At 38.8% G+C, this 17,792-nt stretch overlaps 1 protein-coding gene across 1 annotated transcript in view; it reads right to left on the bottom strand.

Annotated features, from left to right (window-relative positions):
• Positions 1-3,123: 3,123 nt before the first annotated feature.
• The window catches only part of CLGN (calmegin), a 57,829-nt gene continuing 43,160 nt past the window's right edge, over positions 3,124-17,792 (bottom strand). The window contains exons 8-15 of the mRNA XM_062199582.1: positions 17,266-17,455; positions 13,740-13,853; positions 13,475-13,625; positions 11,748-11,963; positions 10,302-10,427; positions 9,915-10,089; positions 6,962-7,062; positions 3,124-5,179 (exon numbers count right to left, since the gene is read on the bottom strand). Of these exons, the coding sequence (XP_062055566.1) occupies positions 5,099-5,179; positions 6,962-7,062; positions 9,915-10,089; positions 10,302-10,427; positions 11,748-11,963; positions 13,475-13,625; positions 13,740-13,853; positions 17,266-17,455 (1,154 nt within the window). The 3' untranslated portion in view covers positions 3,124-5,098. The remainder of the gene's footprint in view (positions 5,180-6,961; positions 7,063-9,914; positions 10,090-10,301; positions 10,428-11,747; positions 11,964-13,474; positions 13,626-13,739; positions 13,854-17,265; positions 17,456-17,792) is intronic.

Here is a 17,792-nt window from a genome sequence, read left to right as displayed (position 1 = left end):
TCTTGGATTTTGGAGTTGTACTTAGAGCAACAAGCTTTTATAGAAAAGTAACCAAAAACATGTAAGCATTTAGTTCTAACCAGTTAATAATGTCGTGTCTCTATGAAAAGACTTCAAAAAGTTCCTGAACAATGGAATTAAAAGATGGGACATAGCAGGTAATGCTGCCTGTGATGCCAGCATCCCATGGACTCCAGTTCGAGTCCTGGCTGCTCCACTTCTGATCCAGATCCCTGCTAATGTGCCTGGGAAGGCAGGGGAAAATGGCCTAAGGCCTTGGATCCCTGCAACCACGTGGGAGACCTGGAAGAAGCTCCTGGTTCCTGGCTTTGGCCTAGTCCAGCCCTAGCTGTTGCAGCCATTTGGGGAGTGAACAAGCAGATGGAAGATTCTCTTTCTCTCTTCCCACCCCCATAACTGCATTTTGAATAAATAAATCTTGAAAAAATATTTTGATGCAAAAATTTGAAATACGTATTTTTAACAATACACTTTCCATGAACTTTCTTAAGACCCTCCTCTATGCCTATCCATTATTCTTCCCCGATCTTGTCCCTTTTCTAAAAGAGAGACTTAGGATTCAAAGCAATTGAATTGTTTAACAAAGAGATTACTTGAAGGGCAGAGTTGAGAGAGAGAGAGAGAGAGAGAGAGAGAGAGAGAATGAGAATGAATCTTCCATCTGTGGGTTCACTCCCCAAACAGCTGCAACTGCTGGGGATTGGGCTAAGCAGAAGCCAGGAGCCATCACAATCTGCCATGTGTGTGGCAGGGGCCCAAGCACATGCATCTTCCTCTGCTTCCCAGGTGCACTAGCAGGGAAATGATTTAGAAGTGGAGCAGTTGGGACTTGGAACTGATGCTCACATGGGGTGCTGGCTCTGTTTGCACCTGCAAAACTGATCTCAGCTGTAGAATGTAAAGCCTTTCTGTACTTTGCTGAATGATTTTCCCCCCTATTTTCAGTAAACACCCTGTGCTGGTTATCATCAGATACTTCTTCAATGCGGACATAACTGACAGTACCAACACATACCATGGATCACTTTAAAGACCATCTGTTGGGGCCAGTGCTGTGGCGTAGCGGGTAAAGCCACTGCCTGCAGTGCAGCATCCCATATGGGCACCTGCTCGAGTCCCAGCTGCTCCACTTCCAATCCAGCTCTCTGCTATGGCCTGGGAAAGCAGAAGATGGCCCAATTCCTTGGGTCCCTGCACCCGCATGGGAGACCTGGAAGAAGCTCCTGGCTCCTGGCTGCTGATCAGCACAGCTCTGGCTATGGCGGCCAATTGGGGAGTAAACCAGCAGATGGAAGATCTCTCCCTCTGCCTCTCTGTAGCTCTGCATTTCAAATAATCTTTTTTTTAAAGACCATCTGTCAATCATTTCAGAAGACAATGATCTAACTGCTTTTTAGCTACTCAACTTGGGACTCCAACTATGGTTTATTTCACTTAGAGATTAATGGTATTTATTTTTAATTTTCATTTTGTTTGAAAGGCAGGTGTGAGGAGGGGAGTGGAGATAGATGGAAGTGGAGTGGGAAAGGGAGGGAGAGAAAGAATGAGAGCGAGAAGTCTTCCATCTGCTGGTTTATTCCTCAAATGCCAGCACCAGCCAGGGCTGGGCCAGGATGAAGCCAAGAGCTCAGAAGTCAGTCTGGGTCTCCACATTGGTGTCAAGAACCAAAGTACTTGAGCCATCACCTCTGTCTCTTGGATGCCATTAGCAGGAAGCTGGAATTGGAAGTGGAGTTGGGACTCAAAACCAGGCACTCTGATATGGGATGCAGGCATCCGAAGTGGCATCTTAACTAACCACTGTGCCAGACTTGCCTCAATGACATTTACAAGAGAAATTTACTAAAACAAAGACTTTAGGTTCATCTGTAAGCAATGTAAGAGAGAGGAATGTTGAAGAGTGATGACAAACTATAATAATACATTGTAGTCAGTTGTATAATGTATTTGTCTTGTTTTAAATCATTTAAAGTTGCTTGTCATGTGTTTGCTACTAAAACTTGAAAATACCAAGTTGTACAAAAATATGTGTACTGTATTCATTTAATAAACACTAAAAGGACATCGTGTTAGGTGTGAAAACATCATTTGACAGCTATCCCATTGCTCGACTCCTCTACATCCACCCTCACTATCCCATGCAAGGTTCTCTAGAGGCAAACCCCAAATGCGCGGTCTCCTATCAATGGCTGCCATCTGAACTTTCAGGTCAGAGTTGATTTTTTAAAAAAGATTTATTTATTTGAAAGGCAGAGTTACAGAGAGGCAGAGGCAGAGAGAGAGAGAGGTCTTCCATATGCTGGTTCACTCTCTAGATGGCCACTATGGCTGGAGCTGCGCCGATCTGAAGCCAGGAGCTTCCTCCAGGTTTCCGATGTAGGTGCAGGGGCTCAAGCACTTGGGCCATCTTCTGCTGCCTTCCCAGGTCATAGCAGAGAGCTGGAATGGAAGTGGAGCAGCCAGGACTCAAACCGGTGCCTATATGGGATGCTGGCACTGCAGGTGGTGGCTTTACCCACTACACCACAGTGCCAGGCCCCGATCAGAGTTGATTTTAATAAGCTCCTCACAGCTGTCACACTGTGGAAATGCATGGGGACTCTATACTCTGGGAAGAAATTACTGACACTTACATAGCATACCATCATGTCTTAATAACTCATCCATTTGTGTTTAAGTAGATATTTTAGCTGTCTGTTTTAAATCCTGCCGAAGTTAAAACATCCAGCCAAGTTGGAAAGAGAACCAAAATACTATTCATAGATGCCTACAGTGTAATATATTCATGCTTTAACTCTTCTGGATAGTTTTCACTGGATACCAAACCTCTTTGGGACTAGAATTCTAATTTTTATGGTATATTACATGTGTTGCTAATGGTTCATTTTAACATGTTAGCAGTTCCATCCTGTGTCTTCCAGGCGTGGACTGACTGCAAGCAGACCACTAATTCTACTCACATGTTGTATTCCTGGAGGAGTGAAAGACAATCTAAAAAGAAAATACATATTGAAGAAAAGGGAAGTGACTTCTAGTCTAGTCAAGAAAATCTCTACAGAGGCAAACTGAAATAAAGAAAAGCAAAATACACTTACTTTTCTCCTTTATTTGAGAAAACAATACAATTTAAGTCATTTTAAACAATAAAGTCAGACTAACGTAGTAAAAGTAAAAAGCCACCTGGTGACGAAGAGACTGTTCTATCTACTGCACACATCTAATATATGTTATTTGTGAGAATTTAACTTTTGGTTCAGCTGATTAGCTGTGGTCCATCCACAAGGTACATGTGCAGGAGTCAGCAGCAACTTGGCAACATTGAGGGTTTTTGCAAATATTTTGGTTGCTCAAATTATATCACTGCAAGCTCATGGAGTTTAATCAAATTTTAAAATTAATCTACAACCAAGAAAGTAAAAGTAGCTTTAATTAATGTTTAGGAAAGAGGTTCACATACAGACAGCTGGCAAGATAGTTTGCACAAAATCAAGAAGAGATCTATCTCCTGAAGTAGCACTTTACTTTCATAACTATCTTATCTACTATAATTCAATGTCCAGTTTCTTTGGACTTCCAAATGCAAAGCAAGAAAGGGAGTCCTTGCAAGACGTGTTCAGTTAATATTTAAGAAAATACAAAGGATGGTTAATTATGTATTAAGATTATCCACCACCAATTTATTGAAGTACAGAACACAGCAGTGGAGTAAAGCACTTATATTTTCAGTTCTACTCTCTGAGATAAGAAGCAAATAATATCATTGGCTATGCCTGGCTTTCTTTAGTAAAAGCAGATTTTCCTTATATGTGAATTCTAAATGTATATACTGGAGGTTGTCTGGAACTTGAATAGGGCTTGCCCAAGCATGAAGTATGTATGTTCATGAAGAAATCTCAACTCTGACTGAACCACTATAATGTTCTCTAGGTACTTAGTAGTGAAGTAGTTCTGTCCTTTCAAAGATTGCAGATCTCTTCCAAAGGGTCTATGCCTGTTTCTCAGGCACAAAAATCCCTAAGTATTTTAAATGGAGTAACACAGCATCATGATAATGTAGTTCAATGGCTTTTGGTAACTGCTTTCAAAAGAGGCAATAGACAGGGTTGATCCTATCCCCCCCAGAGGGTGCTCTGAAGCCGGGTAGCAGACTGAAAATATATGTGAATTTGTCAGGGAAAAAGCAGGATGAAAATACAAAGCATGAGGAACTGGCATCAGCCATGAGACTCTCTTAAGAATAAAGAACTTCAAGGCTCTTCAATAACAATCTTTGTTTTAAAGAAGGTATAATTGAAAGAAGAAAATATTTGAAATTGTACTTTTCAAGAGAAATGTCCTCATAAGCAATTTTGTGACTCAGGTAAAACACTCTATAAAAGCTTCAGGAAGAAAACCTGTACACTATTTTGTTTTGAAAAATCTATTGTTTCTGTATTCAAATGTCAGATTTGCTGCAATATTCTCCAGTGATTTAATGAATGACACTTAACGGTCTGTTTGGTTCACCTGTCAACAAAGCCCTTCTTCAAAGCTATCTATAATTCAAGTGAACTGATCATAACTATAATTTGACACAAACTAAGGAAATGTGGTCACTTACATCAACTCCAATTGTTGACGGAATCACACAACCATACAAAAAAGTTTATTGCATTTAGCTCTGTACAACAGAATATGCTGTTTTTAAAAATAATTATAGAATGACCAGTTGTATTGTGCTATAACCATTTCAGTGGAAATTCTAATAGCTGATGTTTTCAATAGCAGTAAAACTGCTGCATATTATTTTGCTGTGTAAAAACTAAAACTATCTCCAAACTACTAAAACTATTAACTACTAATGACTTTTACTCTCTGGAATGTAACATGCTGCTTTTATTCTAAATTCAAAGACCAGGTAACTTAAAAGTTACTACTGTCATGTTTTTTCCCCCTGAAAAGAAAGATTAAAATAAATATCTCAAAGAATAACATTGCTGGATATTAGAAGAGGGTGCACACATTAGTGCGAGTCCATCGTGGCACACTGATTGCCGAAGGCCCACTCTCTCTTGGGAGTGAAGGACGCCGGCCAGTGCTAGTCCTTTCGTACTCTTCTTTTGCGGACTGACTTCACTGGCCCATCTCCAGATCCTGTGCTCTCATCTGCTTCTTTCATCTAGAAAACGGGATTGTGAGCATTTTAGTCTGACTGTGTCACTAGAAGCTGGTAAGCAAAATAGTCCTTAGACTGAAATGCATACTTGAGTAATCAAATGTTATCTATGTTCTTTCACTTCAGGCAGCTTACCAAAAATACACACAACTTCCATTTGTGCCCTTTTAATATTTATAGAGTGTGCTTATCAAATCAGGTTCTGACAATACTAACAGCGCCATTCACAATGTTGTTTTATGACCTAGGACTCCATCTCAATGCCACAACGAATGGTTCCATATTCTCACTGTGGGCAAATAAGCACTAACTCTTCACTACGAGCACAGAGTCGCCGAGCTGGTTTTAAAGAGACACTTTCAGAACCTCTGGCGTCCAGTGCCTCTTGCAGACACGGGGAGAGAAGAAAGGAAAAGAAGGAGCTGACTGATGGTTTGAGTTTTTCTTTCCTTTAATTATTATCCTTCTGGAATAAATGTTTATATACAAATGAAACTCTAGAAACAAAGACCATTTAAAACACTGCCCTGGGAGCAAGGCTCCCCACTGGCTTCCCAGAAATATGGATCTTCATGCTGGATCATGATCCCACACGCCCCTTAAAAGATGCACAAGGCAGTTAAGACCAGCAACCAGCTGTGTATATCAAGTAAGTTTTAGACAACACTTAAAATCACAAGAACGTTTAATGTATTAGGGCGATGGCTTCAGACACAATAGAAACTATTTCATCACGTGCAATAGGCCAGGCTTCTGCCTCCGTATTCCCACTTATTCCCTGATGATTTCTTTCTTTTTCTTTAAGTGCTTATTTACTCATTTTTATTTATTTGAAAGGCAGAATCATTCACTCACCCACACCCACACACACACATACACACACAGGGTTAGGAGGGTGGGGAAGAGACACAGAAAGACAGGGCTATTGTCCATCTACTGGTTTACTTCTCAGACACCAACAACAGTCAGGGCTGAGCCAGACCTAAGTCAAGAGCCAGGAACTCCATCTGGGTTTCCTAGATGGGTGGCAGGGACCCAGTACTGCAGTCATCATCTGCCGCCTTCCAGGCACTTTGGCAGGAAGCTGGATCGGAAGTGGAGGCAGGACTTGATCCCAGCCTTTCCCATATGGAATGCTGGGGTCCCAAGTGGTGGTGACTTAACCTGCTGTGCCACAATGCCTGCCCCATCTTGGATGATTTCTGGGTCCATAATAGCTGATTTAAAAAAAGATGGCATTAAGTTCCATCTTATATTAAGATACAAAAAATGGGGGGAAGGGATATATCAAGTTAATAGGGGGGAAAAACCCTAGTTCATTAAATATTTGAGAAAAATATCCTATATAATTATAGCAGATGGTACTCAACTAGCCCATGAGTAAAATATTTCAAAATGTGACATTCTTATTGAGACAATAAGGATCTTTTTACAATAGCCATAAACTGCTTTGTGATAATGAGGATTCTCTTTTAAATATCCAAATTATTTGTTTACACTTTTCAATAGAATATTTTAATGATAAAGTCAAGCTTTTTTTTTTTTTTTTTGTACAGAAGTTCTTTCGTCAGGCATGTCCATGTTTATTTGGTAATAAGATAATGTCTACTATTTTCTTGCCTTCTTTATAGATACATTTTTAAATCAATAAATAGGTTCTTATGAAAGCTGGGAGAAGTAAGGCAAAACTCTCTCCACAAACCAGACTGCTACTCTCATTGCAGTATTGTTTATGGACAGCACACGTATGTAGTCTCGTCTATGTCCTGCCGAAGAGCTGCTTACCTCGTCCTCGGAGCCGGACTTGTGTGACTTGTTACCTTCTTCTTGCCCTTCCACGGTTTCCACTTCTTCTTCACTCTTCTCCTCAGGTTCACCTTCCTCTTCTAGAATACAGATTTGATTAAAGGCAAAGATTTGTTGTGTTAGGATTCTACTGAAAAGCATTAAATGTGCTAAGGAAGATTTTTTTAAGATAAAATATTACTTGAAAGACACATAGAGAGACAGATAAGATAGAGAGCTCTCCCAACGGCTGGTTCACTCCCCAAATGTCACAAACAGCAGGGGCTGGGCTGGGGCTGGGCTAGGGCTGATGCTGATAGCTGGAAACTCAAACTAGGTCTCCCATGTGGGTGACAGGAATCCAGTTATCACTGCCACTTCCCAGGGTCCATGTTGGCAGAAATCAGGAACCAGGCGCTGGGAATCAGACTCAGGTTCTCTGATTCAGGACCTGAGCATCCTAGCCAGTGTCTTAACCACCAGGCTAAAGGCCCACTCAAAGGGAATTTATTTAAATTTCAACAATAAAAGCATTTTCTTTTATTCAAAAACTTTGAAAGTTAATTATAAATACTCTTTAATTTGTTACATTTTCTAATTCAATCACATGTTAAAAACTTTTCGTATTTGGTCTGTATGTGATATAAAACCAAAGAATTATCATTTTTCCTGTGTTTATGTCTTAGAAATTCTTGCCTTCATTTTCAATGATCTTTTATTCTTCAATATGCTACTTATTTACGCTTGTTCTTTGTGGACACTGGCATGCAGTTTTCTGTTTGGATCCATTTAGCTAAAACTCCAGCTCTGTCACCATCACCACCAAAATATTGGGCAATCCTTGGGAGTTCCTCATATAAAGTAAAAAGTTCTGCGGCCAGTGCTATTTCATGGTGGGTAAAGCAACTGCCCGTGATACTGGCATCCATATGGGCACTGGTTTATGTCCTGGCTGCTCCACTTCCCATCCAGCTCCCTGCAAAAAGCAGCAGCAGGTGGGCCAAGTACACTGGCCCCTGCCACCCATGTGGAAGACCCACAAGAAAATTCTGGTTTCAGCCTGGCCCAGCCCCGGCCATTGTTGCCATTTGTGAGGTAAAACAGCAGGTGAAGATCTCGCTGTTTCTTTTCTCTCTGTAACTCTTTCAAATAAATAAATCTTAAAAAAAAAAAAAAAAAAAAGATTAAACCTAGGTAACCCTGACCATGATCTGGCCCATAGTAAGGCCCCCAAAAAGTTGTAGCTAATTTTAAAAAATCAATCAATAAATAAAAAGTTTGAGCCCACCAACTTTACCTCTACAATGTATTTCTAAATTCATAATGTGGGACTACATGAATATGAGGAAGTACTTCCTGTAATTAAGAAGGCCACTTTGATACTTATTCCACGTAGCTATATATAGTGCCCTCTAAATAAGATTGAGACATCAGCAGGCTAAGCCCTAAACAGTTAAAAAGTTAAGGCCTGCGGTCAGTGCTGTGGTATAGTGGGTAAAACCACTGCCTGCAGTGCTGGCATCCCATATGGGCGTCGGTTCGAGTCCCAGCTGCTCCACTTCTGATCCAGCTCTCTGCTATGGCCTGGGAAAGCAGTAGAAGATGGCCCAAGTCCTTGTGCCCCGGCATCCACATGGGAGACCCAGAGGCAGCTCCTGGTTCCTGGCTTCAGATCGGCACAGTTCCAGCCGTTGCAGCCAATTGGGGAGTGAACCAGTGGGTAGAAGACCTCTCTCTCTCTTTCTCTCTTTCTCTCCTTCTCTCTCTGTGTAACTCTGACTTTCAAATAAATAAATATTTTTTAAAAAGATAAGGCTCTTGAGATTTGATTACTGTTTATAGCCCTTGTCTATACTCTTAAGAACAGTGGTTTTTCTGCTTACTACCTGTTCAATTCTTTATTTAGTGGAGGGTTCAGCTTGTGATTATAAAGAAAACTGAAAATATGTCATTGTAAAAGTTAGAAGAAAAATAAGAAAAGGAAAGGGAGAGTGAGGGAAGGTAAGGTGGAAAGTATCATTATGCTCTTAAATCTGTAAATATGAATCACATGAAATTTATTCCTTTTAATAAATACATTTCAAAAGTTTCAACTTAAAGATTTGTCTTTTAAGATACTTTGATACACACATACATGCACACATGTTTATATGTATATGTGTATGAATACATATGTAGGTGTACATGTATATATATTGGGGTACTGGAAAATGGAATTAAAAGATGAGTTTACTTCAGTGCCAAAAATTGAAATTCATGTATAAATTCAAGGAAAATGTGTATTATGAAAAAACTGTATGTCATACATTTCTGGAGAGAATTCTTGCTGTCAAGTAAAAAATTTCATCCACTACCAAGTAAAAATGTGCTCCAAGACATAATTAAGATGTTTTTTAATGGCTCGGTTTGGAATTTGGATTGGAAAAGATGAGAAATCAATAGTTTTAAGTCTACCTAGCCATGCCTAAGGACATCTCAACTGACAGCCACCAAAAGGCCTGGGTTCTTCAGTTCTAACACCTTCCAATGTTTGGTACAGAGTGAGAAGGGGGCATATGATTCAGCAAAACCTTCAGGAAATTCATGAAACTTAAATAACGGATAAATAACGTCCACCGGAAGACTGTGTTGACTTCATTTGGCACTTACCTGCTTGTACCTATTCCTCCTCCCCACAGGCCATGGTATACCCCTCCCACCTCTACATTCCCAGAGGCAAGACAAGTCCTTGCAAAAACCTTACGGCTCACAGGACTCACCACTGCCGAGCTGAAGCTACTGCACCCTCTAAATCTTTCTTCCTAGCAGACAGACACCACAAACCAGGTGGCTGCTCGCAGGACTGCCTGTCCTCCTGGCCAGTCAGGGACTCCTGGGGACTCAGATGCAGGAATTCGCTGTTTTTATAAGCTTTGCCCAGGCTCGCTGTTGGAAATCACCATGGCCTGCTCACCTTTTTCGAGAACTTCACCGTCACTTGGTTTTTTTTCCTCTTCCGCGTCTTCTGGTTTCTCCAGGGCCGCTTTCTCTTCTGGCACTTCTGGCTCCTTCACATCTTGTTCCAGTGCCCCCTTTGTTTGTGGTTTACATATGTCAGTCTTTTTATAGTCTGCATCTTCGTATTTCTTCTGTGGTGGTTTAAATAGGACATTTTTACTATCAGAAAAGCACTATCTTAAAAAAGCCTTTTTGTAATAACTGATTATGTACACAGTGAACTACTGGTAAAAACTTACAGGAAATGTAATTTATTAGTTTTCAGAATCAATTGCTTGAGTCACAGAGCTCCTAAACACTAAGAAACTTGAAAAAAAAGTTGAAGGAAATTCACTTTCCTTACCTTAACTTTCTTTGGCCAGCAAAATGAGGTAACTAATGCTATGGGCAGCCCTGCTGTCACAAAATAAATGATCCAAAGCCATGGGCGCTCTTGTGCAGCTGCCATTAACTGTTTAAATACACCAGGCTACAAAAGAATTAAACACACAAATGCAATTCAGATTTTACAGGCCTTCATGGGAAATACAACAATAAAAAATAAAAAACTTACTGTACAGAGATGTTTTATATTAAGGGGTGATGCACTTATAAGCACAAACAAAAAGTTCATTTTCCTATTTTGTATTTTGTAAATTCTAATTACCTCCTGAGCATAACTTAGTGAGACTTTGTGGAAGTCTCTAATAATCTATTCTGTACTTTCAAATGATTTGTGTTTTTCTCTTATATATAAAGAAATTTCACACACAACCTTCAGTAAGGAAAATTTTTCTTTTATGTAAAATCTGAGACCATTGATGGTTTAGTTAAAAGAGCTTCCTGATGAGAATCCCTCTCTCCTTACTCTCTTGGAGGATTTTGCTAGTGTCCAAAGAAACCATAGTAACTGACTTTAAGGACACATTTGCCAAGGTGTACTCTGTTGAAATATTTAGCTTTAACCATTACTAACCAGTCCTTTTTTTTTTTTTTTTTTTGGACAGGCAGAGTGGATAGTGAGAGAGAGAGAGAGAGAGGAAGGTCTTCCTTTTTGCTGTTGGTTCACCCTCCAATGGCCGCTGCGGCCGGCGCATCTCGCTGATCCGAAGCCAGGAGCCAGGTGCTTCTCCTGGTCTCCCATGCGGGTGCAGGGCCCAAGCACTTGGGCCATCCTCCACTGCCTTCCTGGGCCATAGCAGAGAGCTGGCCTGGAAGAGAGGCAACCGGGATAGAATCTGGCGCCCCAACCGGGACTAGAACCCAGTGTGCCGGCGCTGCAAGGCGGAAGCTTAGCCTGTTAAGCCACGGCGCCGGCCAAACCATTACTAACCAGTCTTTTAAGATTTGGTGGGGATGGTGCTGGCAGGGGAGGAACTGGAACAAAATTAATACTGTTAAGTTCTGAGATCCTGTGCATTCCTCTAAGTGAAAATTTGTTAAAGTGAACAAAAAATATTTTGATTACTATTACCACTTGAGTCTTGAAATGGCAAGGTGACAAATATACTAGGTAGACCCTTTTCTATAAGTAGCAAAGAGGCATTACATTCCTTTAAAGATATAATTTAATGAAGAAAATGTGTACTTAAATATGCATATATAGTTCATTGCATAGTTTATAATGGAGTTATAACACAGTAAAGCTAAATATTTTGTCTATATAAACTTAAGTACATTTCCTTGGTGTTTGATAATTATTACACATTTGTTTACCTTTAAAAGGGCCATTTATATAAACCATACCCAGGATTGAATCCCCTTTATTTCTAAATATAGTTCCAACACCCCTCTGTGTATAATGCCATACCTCATTAGCATTTGCTATCATTATTTTCAATCCCCAACCATCTGCAGCCCAGCGATCTGCTATTTCTTTTTCTGAACAGATAATAAAATTGTCAAAGTAGATATCAGAGGTCATAGACCAAAGCTCTAAACCAAGGGCACGGAAAGAAGTTAGAAGAAATGGATGATTGTCTTCAAAGTAATCCGGATTAGGAATTTTTCGAGGACTCCAGATTCCCTAGGAGGAAAAACAAATAAAGGTATTGTCAAATAGTTTCATTACAAATGCTGCACAATTAGTAGTCGCTGTTAAAATGAAATTAGCAATATTAACTGGAAGAAATGAAAAGTTCAACTGATAACTAATTAATTAGTAATTCACTAGACATAGAATCGTCTTCTTTTGTACATGGTGCTCTCGATGAGTGATACTGACTTTAAATTCTGCAAAAAAAAAAAAAAAGCAAAATGGAAATCCAACCCACACAGAAGCTTGAGTCCTTAAATTTCATAGGTGATACGATTTTAGGCAAATTTCTTAAATTTAGTAGTTATTCAAGGCAAGGTGCCCAAAATCAGATAGATGACTGTACAGCAAAAATGGAGTGACTCCTTTTAGCATATATCCATGACAGCCATCATTAATCAATCATGACTGAACCTCAGAACAATTATTCAACATAAAATTTCCACTAGCTCTTAAGTGATTAAACTATTAATCAAGTCAAATAGATTCAGCAACATGATCACTCAGGGAATCACTCTGCCCTAGTATATTTATTCTGTGCCAGACATTATGCCCCGTGCTAGGAATATAGCAATGACCAAGACAGACACAGCTCCTGTATTATGGAACTTAAAGTCTAACAATAAAGACAGACATTAAACAGTTACCAAAATAAACATCCTGTGATAAATGCTATGAAGAAACTACAGTGCTTAGAATATGTAACTACATATATATAATGTTAGAAAATAGTATAAATAATTACAAAGATAAAATAAAGGGGTTATATGAGTAATACAGGAAATACTCAAAGTATGTATGATATTAGAAAAAATTCCCAATTTTAATACTACTAAAAAATAAAGAGCAAATTAACCACAAGCATTAATTACTAAAATATACAATGGGAGTCTTCTTGATCTGAATTCATTTTTTATATTTATTTCTATAATAGAACTTTACTTGAAAGTGAATATCAATTGATAATTAGAAATTATATTCAGTTCTTAATTTTGTTCTTCTGAAAAGTAAATAATGTTTTATTTTTATTTTTTGAATTAAAAATATTTTTATTTATTTTCATTTTCTTTGAAAGGCAGAGAGAGAAAGAGAGATCGATCTACCCACTGTGTTCACTTCCAAATGTCTGCAACAACCAGGACTGGGCCAGACTGAAGCCAGGAGCCAGGAACTCCATCCAGGTCTCCCCCATGGGTACTAGGGGTCCAACCACTTGAGCCATTACTGCTACCTCCCATAGCGTGCACTAACAGGAGGTTGGATTGGGAGTAGCTAGGACTTGAACCAGGTATTTGAAAATGGGATGCAGGTACACCAAGCAGCAATGTAGCTACTTCACCAAAATGACTGCTCCCTTTACTTTTCAAATATAAATTAATTGGGGTCTTAAGATTACAAATCAAACTTTTACAGGTTAGCATAATGTTATACATAATTGCACATAAAAGAAAGTATCTCACCATTTTTAACTTTACTAAGGAATTGGAACAAGTGGCTATTACCTGGTAGTTAGGATTATCAATCAATGGAGGTCTCCATATGCCTTTGTATTTCGGGTTATCTATCATGGGAGGCTTCCACTCGCCACACCCAATCCGACATGCTGGGTTAGGAATGTGAGGTGCTTCCCATTCTCCATCCATGTCTTCATTCCTTAGAATATTAGAACAAAGCAAACACAGTAACTTCCAGTCTCTCCTGTCAGCTAGATAAGCTGGTAACAAAAAACAGATAAGAAGTTGGTATCTGAAGGTGAAGAGTGCTTACCAGTCATCTGGCTTTTCAGCATTAGGATCTGGGATAAATTTTGGCTCATCATCAAGCCAGCCATCAGGTTTAGAAACATTTGAATCTTCTATCTGGGCAGGTTCACTTTCATCCCTGTAAAAATACAATATTTTATGTTACTAATTATTCAAAAGTTTAAGATGCATAAGTTTCAAAATTCAGAAAGTATCATAAGAACATTTCCTATTCACCTGTCTGTGCCTACTACCTCATTCCAACTCTTCCATCCAACTCTCTGCTAACACGCCATTTTGTGTTATATTCCCTTTTGTTCTCTAGGCATACATGCATGTATTGTTTTTCAAACAAATGATGGTATTCTACATGTAGTACATTACAGCTTGCATTAGTCACTTAAAAACTTAAGTTACTCCTCAGCAAATATCCCACCATTTTTAACTTTACTAAGAATTGGAATAAATAGACACCACCTGGTGGTTAGGATCTGTGATCACTAGGATATCTCCATACGCCTTCATGTTTTGGGTTATATTTGGTTATATTATACTATGTATCAAATGACTGCTCTAAGAGCTCTGTTACACACATACACACATACATACATATATATTTAAATACACTCATGCATGCACACATACCTGCTTCATTTTTGACAGCTGTCTAGTTTTTTAGTTTGAGGATATACAATATTTAGTCTATCTCCTCAAGGGACATTTAGTATTCCCAAAATTTTACTATTACAAACAACACTAAAATGACTATTCTATGATATGTGCTATTTCTCACCCATGGAGATATAAGAGAATGTGTATTTTAAATGCTGATAGTGTCTTCCAAATCACTCTGTATTAAGGCTGTACTCCATTTCTAGTCCCCAATAGCTGTGTGCAGCAGAATCTTTCTCTTATCCTTGCCAACAGTGTTACCAAACTTAAGTTTTGCCCACATGATAAGGGAAAAATGATATCTTACTGTAGTTTGTGCATTTAACATTAAGTAATATATAAAAATTTTGCATTTTTAAATGCATTATCTTTATATTAAGAAATTAGCCTTCTGTTAGCTGCATAAATTGAAAATGTTTTTGATATTGTTTGTGGAATGTTTTTGCCATATATTTTACTTAGTTTTTACAGAGTTGAATTTATTAATATTTCCTTTTATGACTCTACACTTGATCTTAGCAAAAGGCCAAGAAGCCACCCTTTTGTGACTCTTGCGTTTTGTCATATTCAGAAATATCTGCTCTACTCCAATATCATTTTTTAAAAAGGTGTTCACATTTAATTGTAGTGTTTTTATGTATTTATTTTTATAGAAAACTTTTAAATATAACTTTCATAAGTACAACTTTTGGATTATAGCGGTTCTTCCTCCCATACCCGCCCTCCCACGCCCAAATCATCCCACCTCCTACCCTCTCTCCCATCCCATTCTTCATTAAGATTCATTTTTAATTATCTTTATATACAGAAGGTCAACCTATACTAAGTAAAGATTTCAACAGTTTGCACCCACACAGAAACACAAAGTATAAAGTACTGTTTGAGTACTAGTTATACCAGTAATTCACATTGTACAACACAGTAAGGACAGAGATCCTAATGGGGAGCAAGTGCACAGTGACTCCTGTGATTTAACAACTGACACTCTTATTTATGATGTCAGTGATCACACCGAGCTGCCAAGGCTATGGAAGCCTCTTGAGTCCACAAACTTCGATATTACTTAGACAAGGCTACAATCAAAGTGGAAGTTCTTTCCACTGGGATCTCCCTCACAGAGATCTTTCATGTAGGTCATTTTTTTTTTCACAATGTCTTGGCTTTCCATGCCTTAAATGCTCTCATGGGCTTTTTAGCCAGACCGAATGCCTTAAAGGCTGATTCTGAGGCTAGAGTGTGTTTAGGGCATTTGTGATTCTATGAGTCTGCTGTGTGTCCTGCTTCCCATGTTGGATCATTCTCTCCTTTTAATTCTATCAATTATTATTAGTAGAAACTTGGTCCTATTTATGTGATCCCTTTATATAGTGTTTTTATTTAAAAAAAAATACTAACCTATAAAGTAAATCTTAAAGAATGACAAACATAATTACCATACGTACTCAACAGAACTACTAATTTTCATCTTTACTGAAAAGTAGACATTTTAAACAAGAGACACTACTTTATGACAAAGCTTGAGTTGTAAAATTAACTAAGATAATCAACTCTATGGATTTACAGACTTGTCCTTGCCTGATAAATTAATGTTATCATCACTCTTTTGAGTGATTAGAGTAGCCAGAAGTCAAAATTTAAGGGAGCCTGCCTGTCTGCCTGGCTTTTCTTCTATTTACTATTTACTTATTTATTTATATGAAAGGCAGAGTGACATAGAGAGGGAGGGACAATCATAGACAGAGATCTTCCACCTGTTGGTTCACTTTCCAAATGGCTGTGGCTGGGCCAGGCTGAAGCCAGGAGCCTGGAACTCCATCTGGGTCTCCCGTGTTGCTGACGGGGATTCAAGTACCTAGGCCACCTTCTGCTTCTTGCCCAGGCACTCCAGCAGGCGAGCTGGACTGGAAGCGGAGCCGTCTGCTGGCACAGAAGGCGGCAGCTCAACACACTGCACTACAATGCAGGTCCCAAGGAGCATCTCTGTTAGTGCTTTATAAAACAGATTCTAACACTTTTCACCAGTCAGAATGAGGTTGTTATAGGTAGTTTCTTTTACTTAGGGGCAAATGCTCTCTTTATGGGTAAACAAATATTAAGTGGTGCTAGAGAGCCCACTTGGAGGAATGCAGCTACTCTTTCCTGATAGGATGGAGACAAGGAAGTGATGCACCAAGGATGACTTTTCCTTCTTTGTTTTTTACAAACACACTGTTCTTCCTAGCTTGCATAGCTTCCCAGGACACTGTCTGAAGACAAACATGTTTTCGTTACTAATCACTCTTTCTTGTGAACTATAAGAGTTAGTTCACAGTCTTACTTTTCTAGGAATCATGGATGAAAAAGTGGTGCTTGAGATTCATGAATTTTTCCCCACAGCACTGAAAGCATTAAAACAATTACACATGGGCGGCGCTGTGGCATAGCAGATAAAGCCACCTTCCCGCTATGGCCTAGGAAAGCAGTAGAGGATGGCCCAAGTCCTTGGGCCCCTACATCCACGTGGGAGACCTGGAAAAAGCTCCTGCTCCTGGCTCCACATTGGCTCAGCTCTGTGTGTTGTGGCCATCTGGGGAGTGAACCATGGATGGAAGACCTCTCTCTCTCTGCCTCTTTGTAACTGCCTTTCAAATAAATAAATAAATCTTAAAAAAATATATACACAAATTTCAAAAATGTAATGAAATCTATTAAAGTGAAATTTAAAAATTAAGATACAAGGAGGTTCAAAATCCAGTTTAGAAAAGCATTTCATACAAAATAGTCAAAATAAGTAGTTCACTGTTAAAATAATAAGTTTCACTGGTTGTGAATTTCAGTTATTTTATGTCTGATTACTTAATTATGCCAATTAAAACCTTCTTACTGAATTCTCTGCTTACCAGTCTTCTGGTTTGACAACAGAAGGATCCGGTATTTTTGCTCTTTCATCCCACTCATCAGGTTTTTTGTCACTGGGGTCATCAATTTCTTTGGGGGGGTTAATTGGAGGAACCACATCCTCCAGCAGGCTTCCTTTGTTTACAAGTATTTGGTCGATTAATACTTCAAATGTGTCATCTGGATTCATCACTAAAGACCAAATTGAATATATTACAATCATGTATTTAAAAATAATCTTCTAAATAATAAAGTGACTCTAAACTTCATGGGTAAAGTTTTCTCCCAGAGAATAACCAATGTATTAAATCAAAATATACCAAGATCACTCAATATAATACTTCTTAAAATAAAGGCAAAAATTTTAAAACATTTTTAAGTTTAGTGTTCCATTACTGAGAGAGAGAGAGAAAGAAAGAAAGAGAGAGAGAGAGAGAGAGAGAGAGAAAGAGAAAGGGAGGGAGGAAAGGAAGGGAGAAGAAAACCCTGAAATCTAGCTGTGTTTAGGACTCATGACCAATTTCACTTT

The sequence above is a fragment of the Lepus europaeus genome, chromosome 8 (genome assembly GCF_033115175.1).
Source record: "Lepus europaeus isolate LE1 chromosome 8, mLepTim1.pri, whole genome shotgun sequence".
Lineage (NCBI taxonomy): Eukaryota > Metazoa > Chordata > Mammalia > Lagomorpha > Leporidae > Lepus > Lepus europaeus.
The sequence above is the reverse complement of the archived record's forward strand: the minus strand, read 5'-3'. Positions and strand labels throughout refer to the sequence as shown.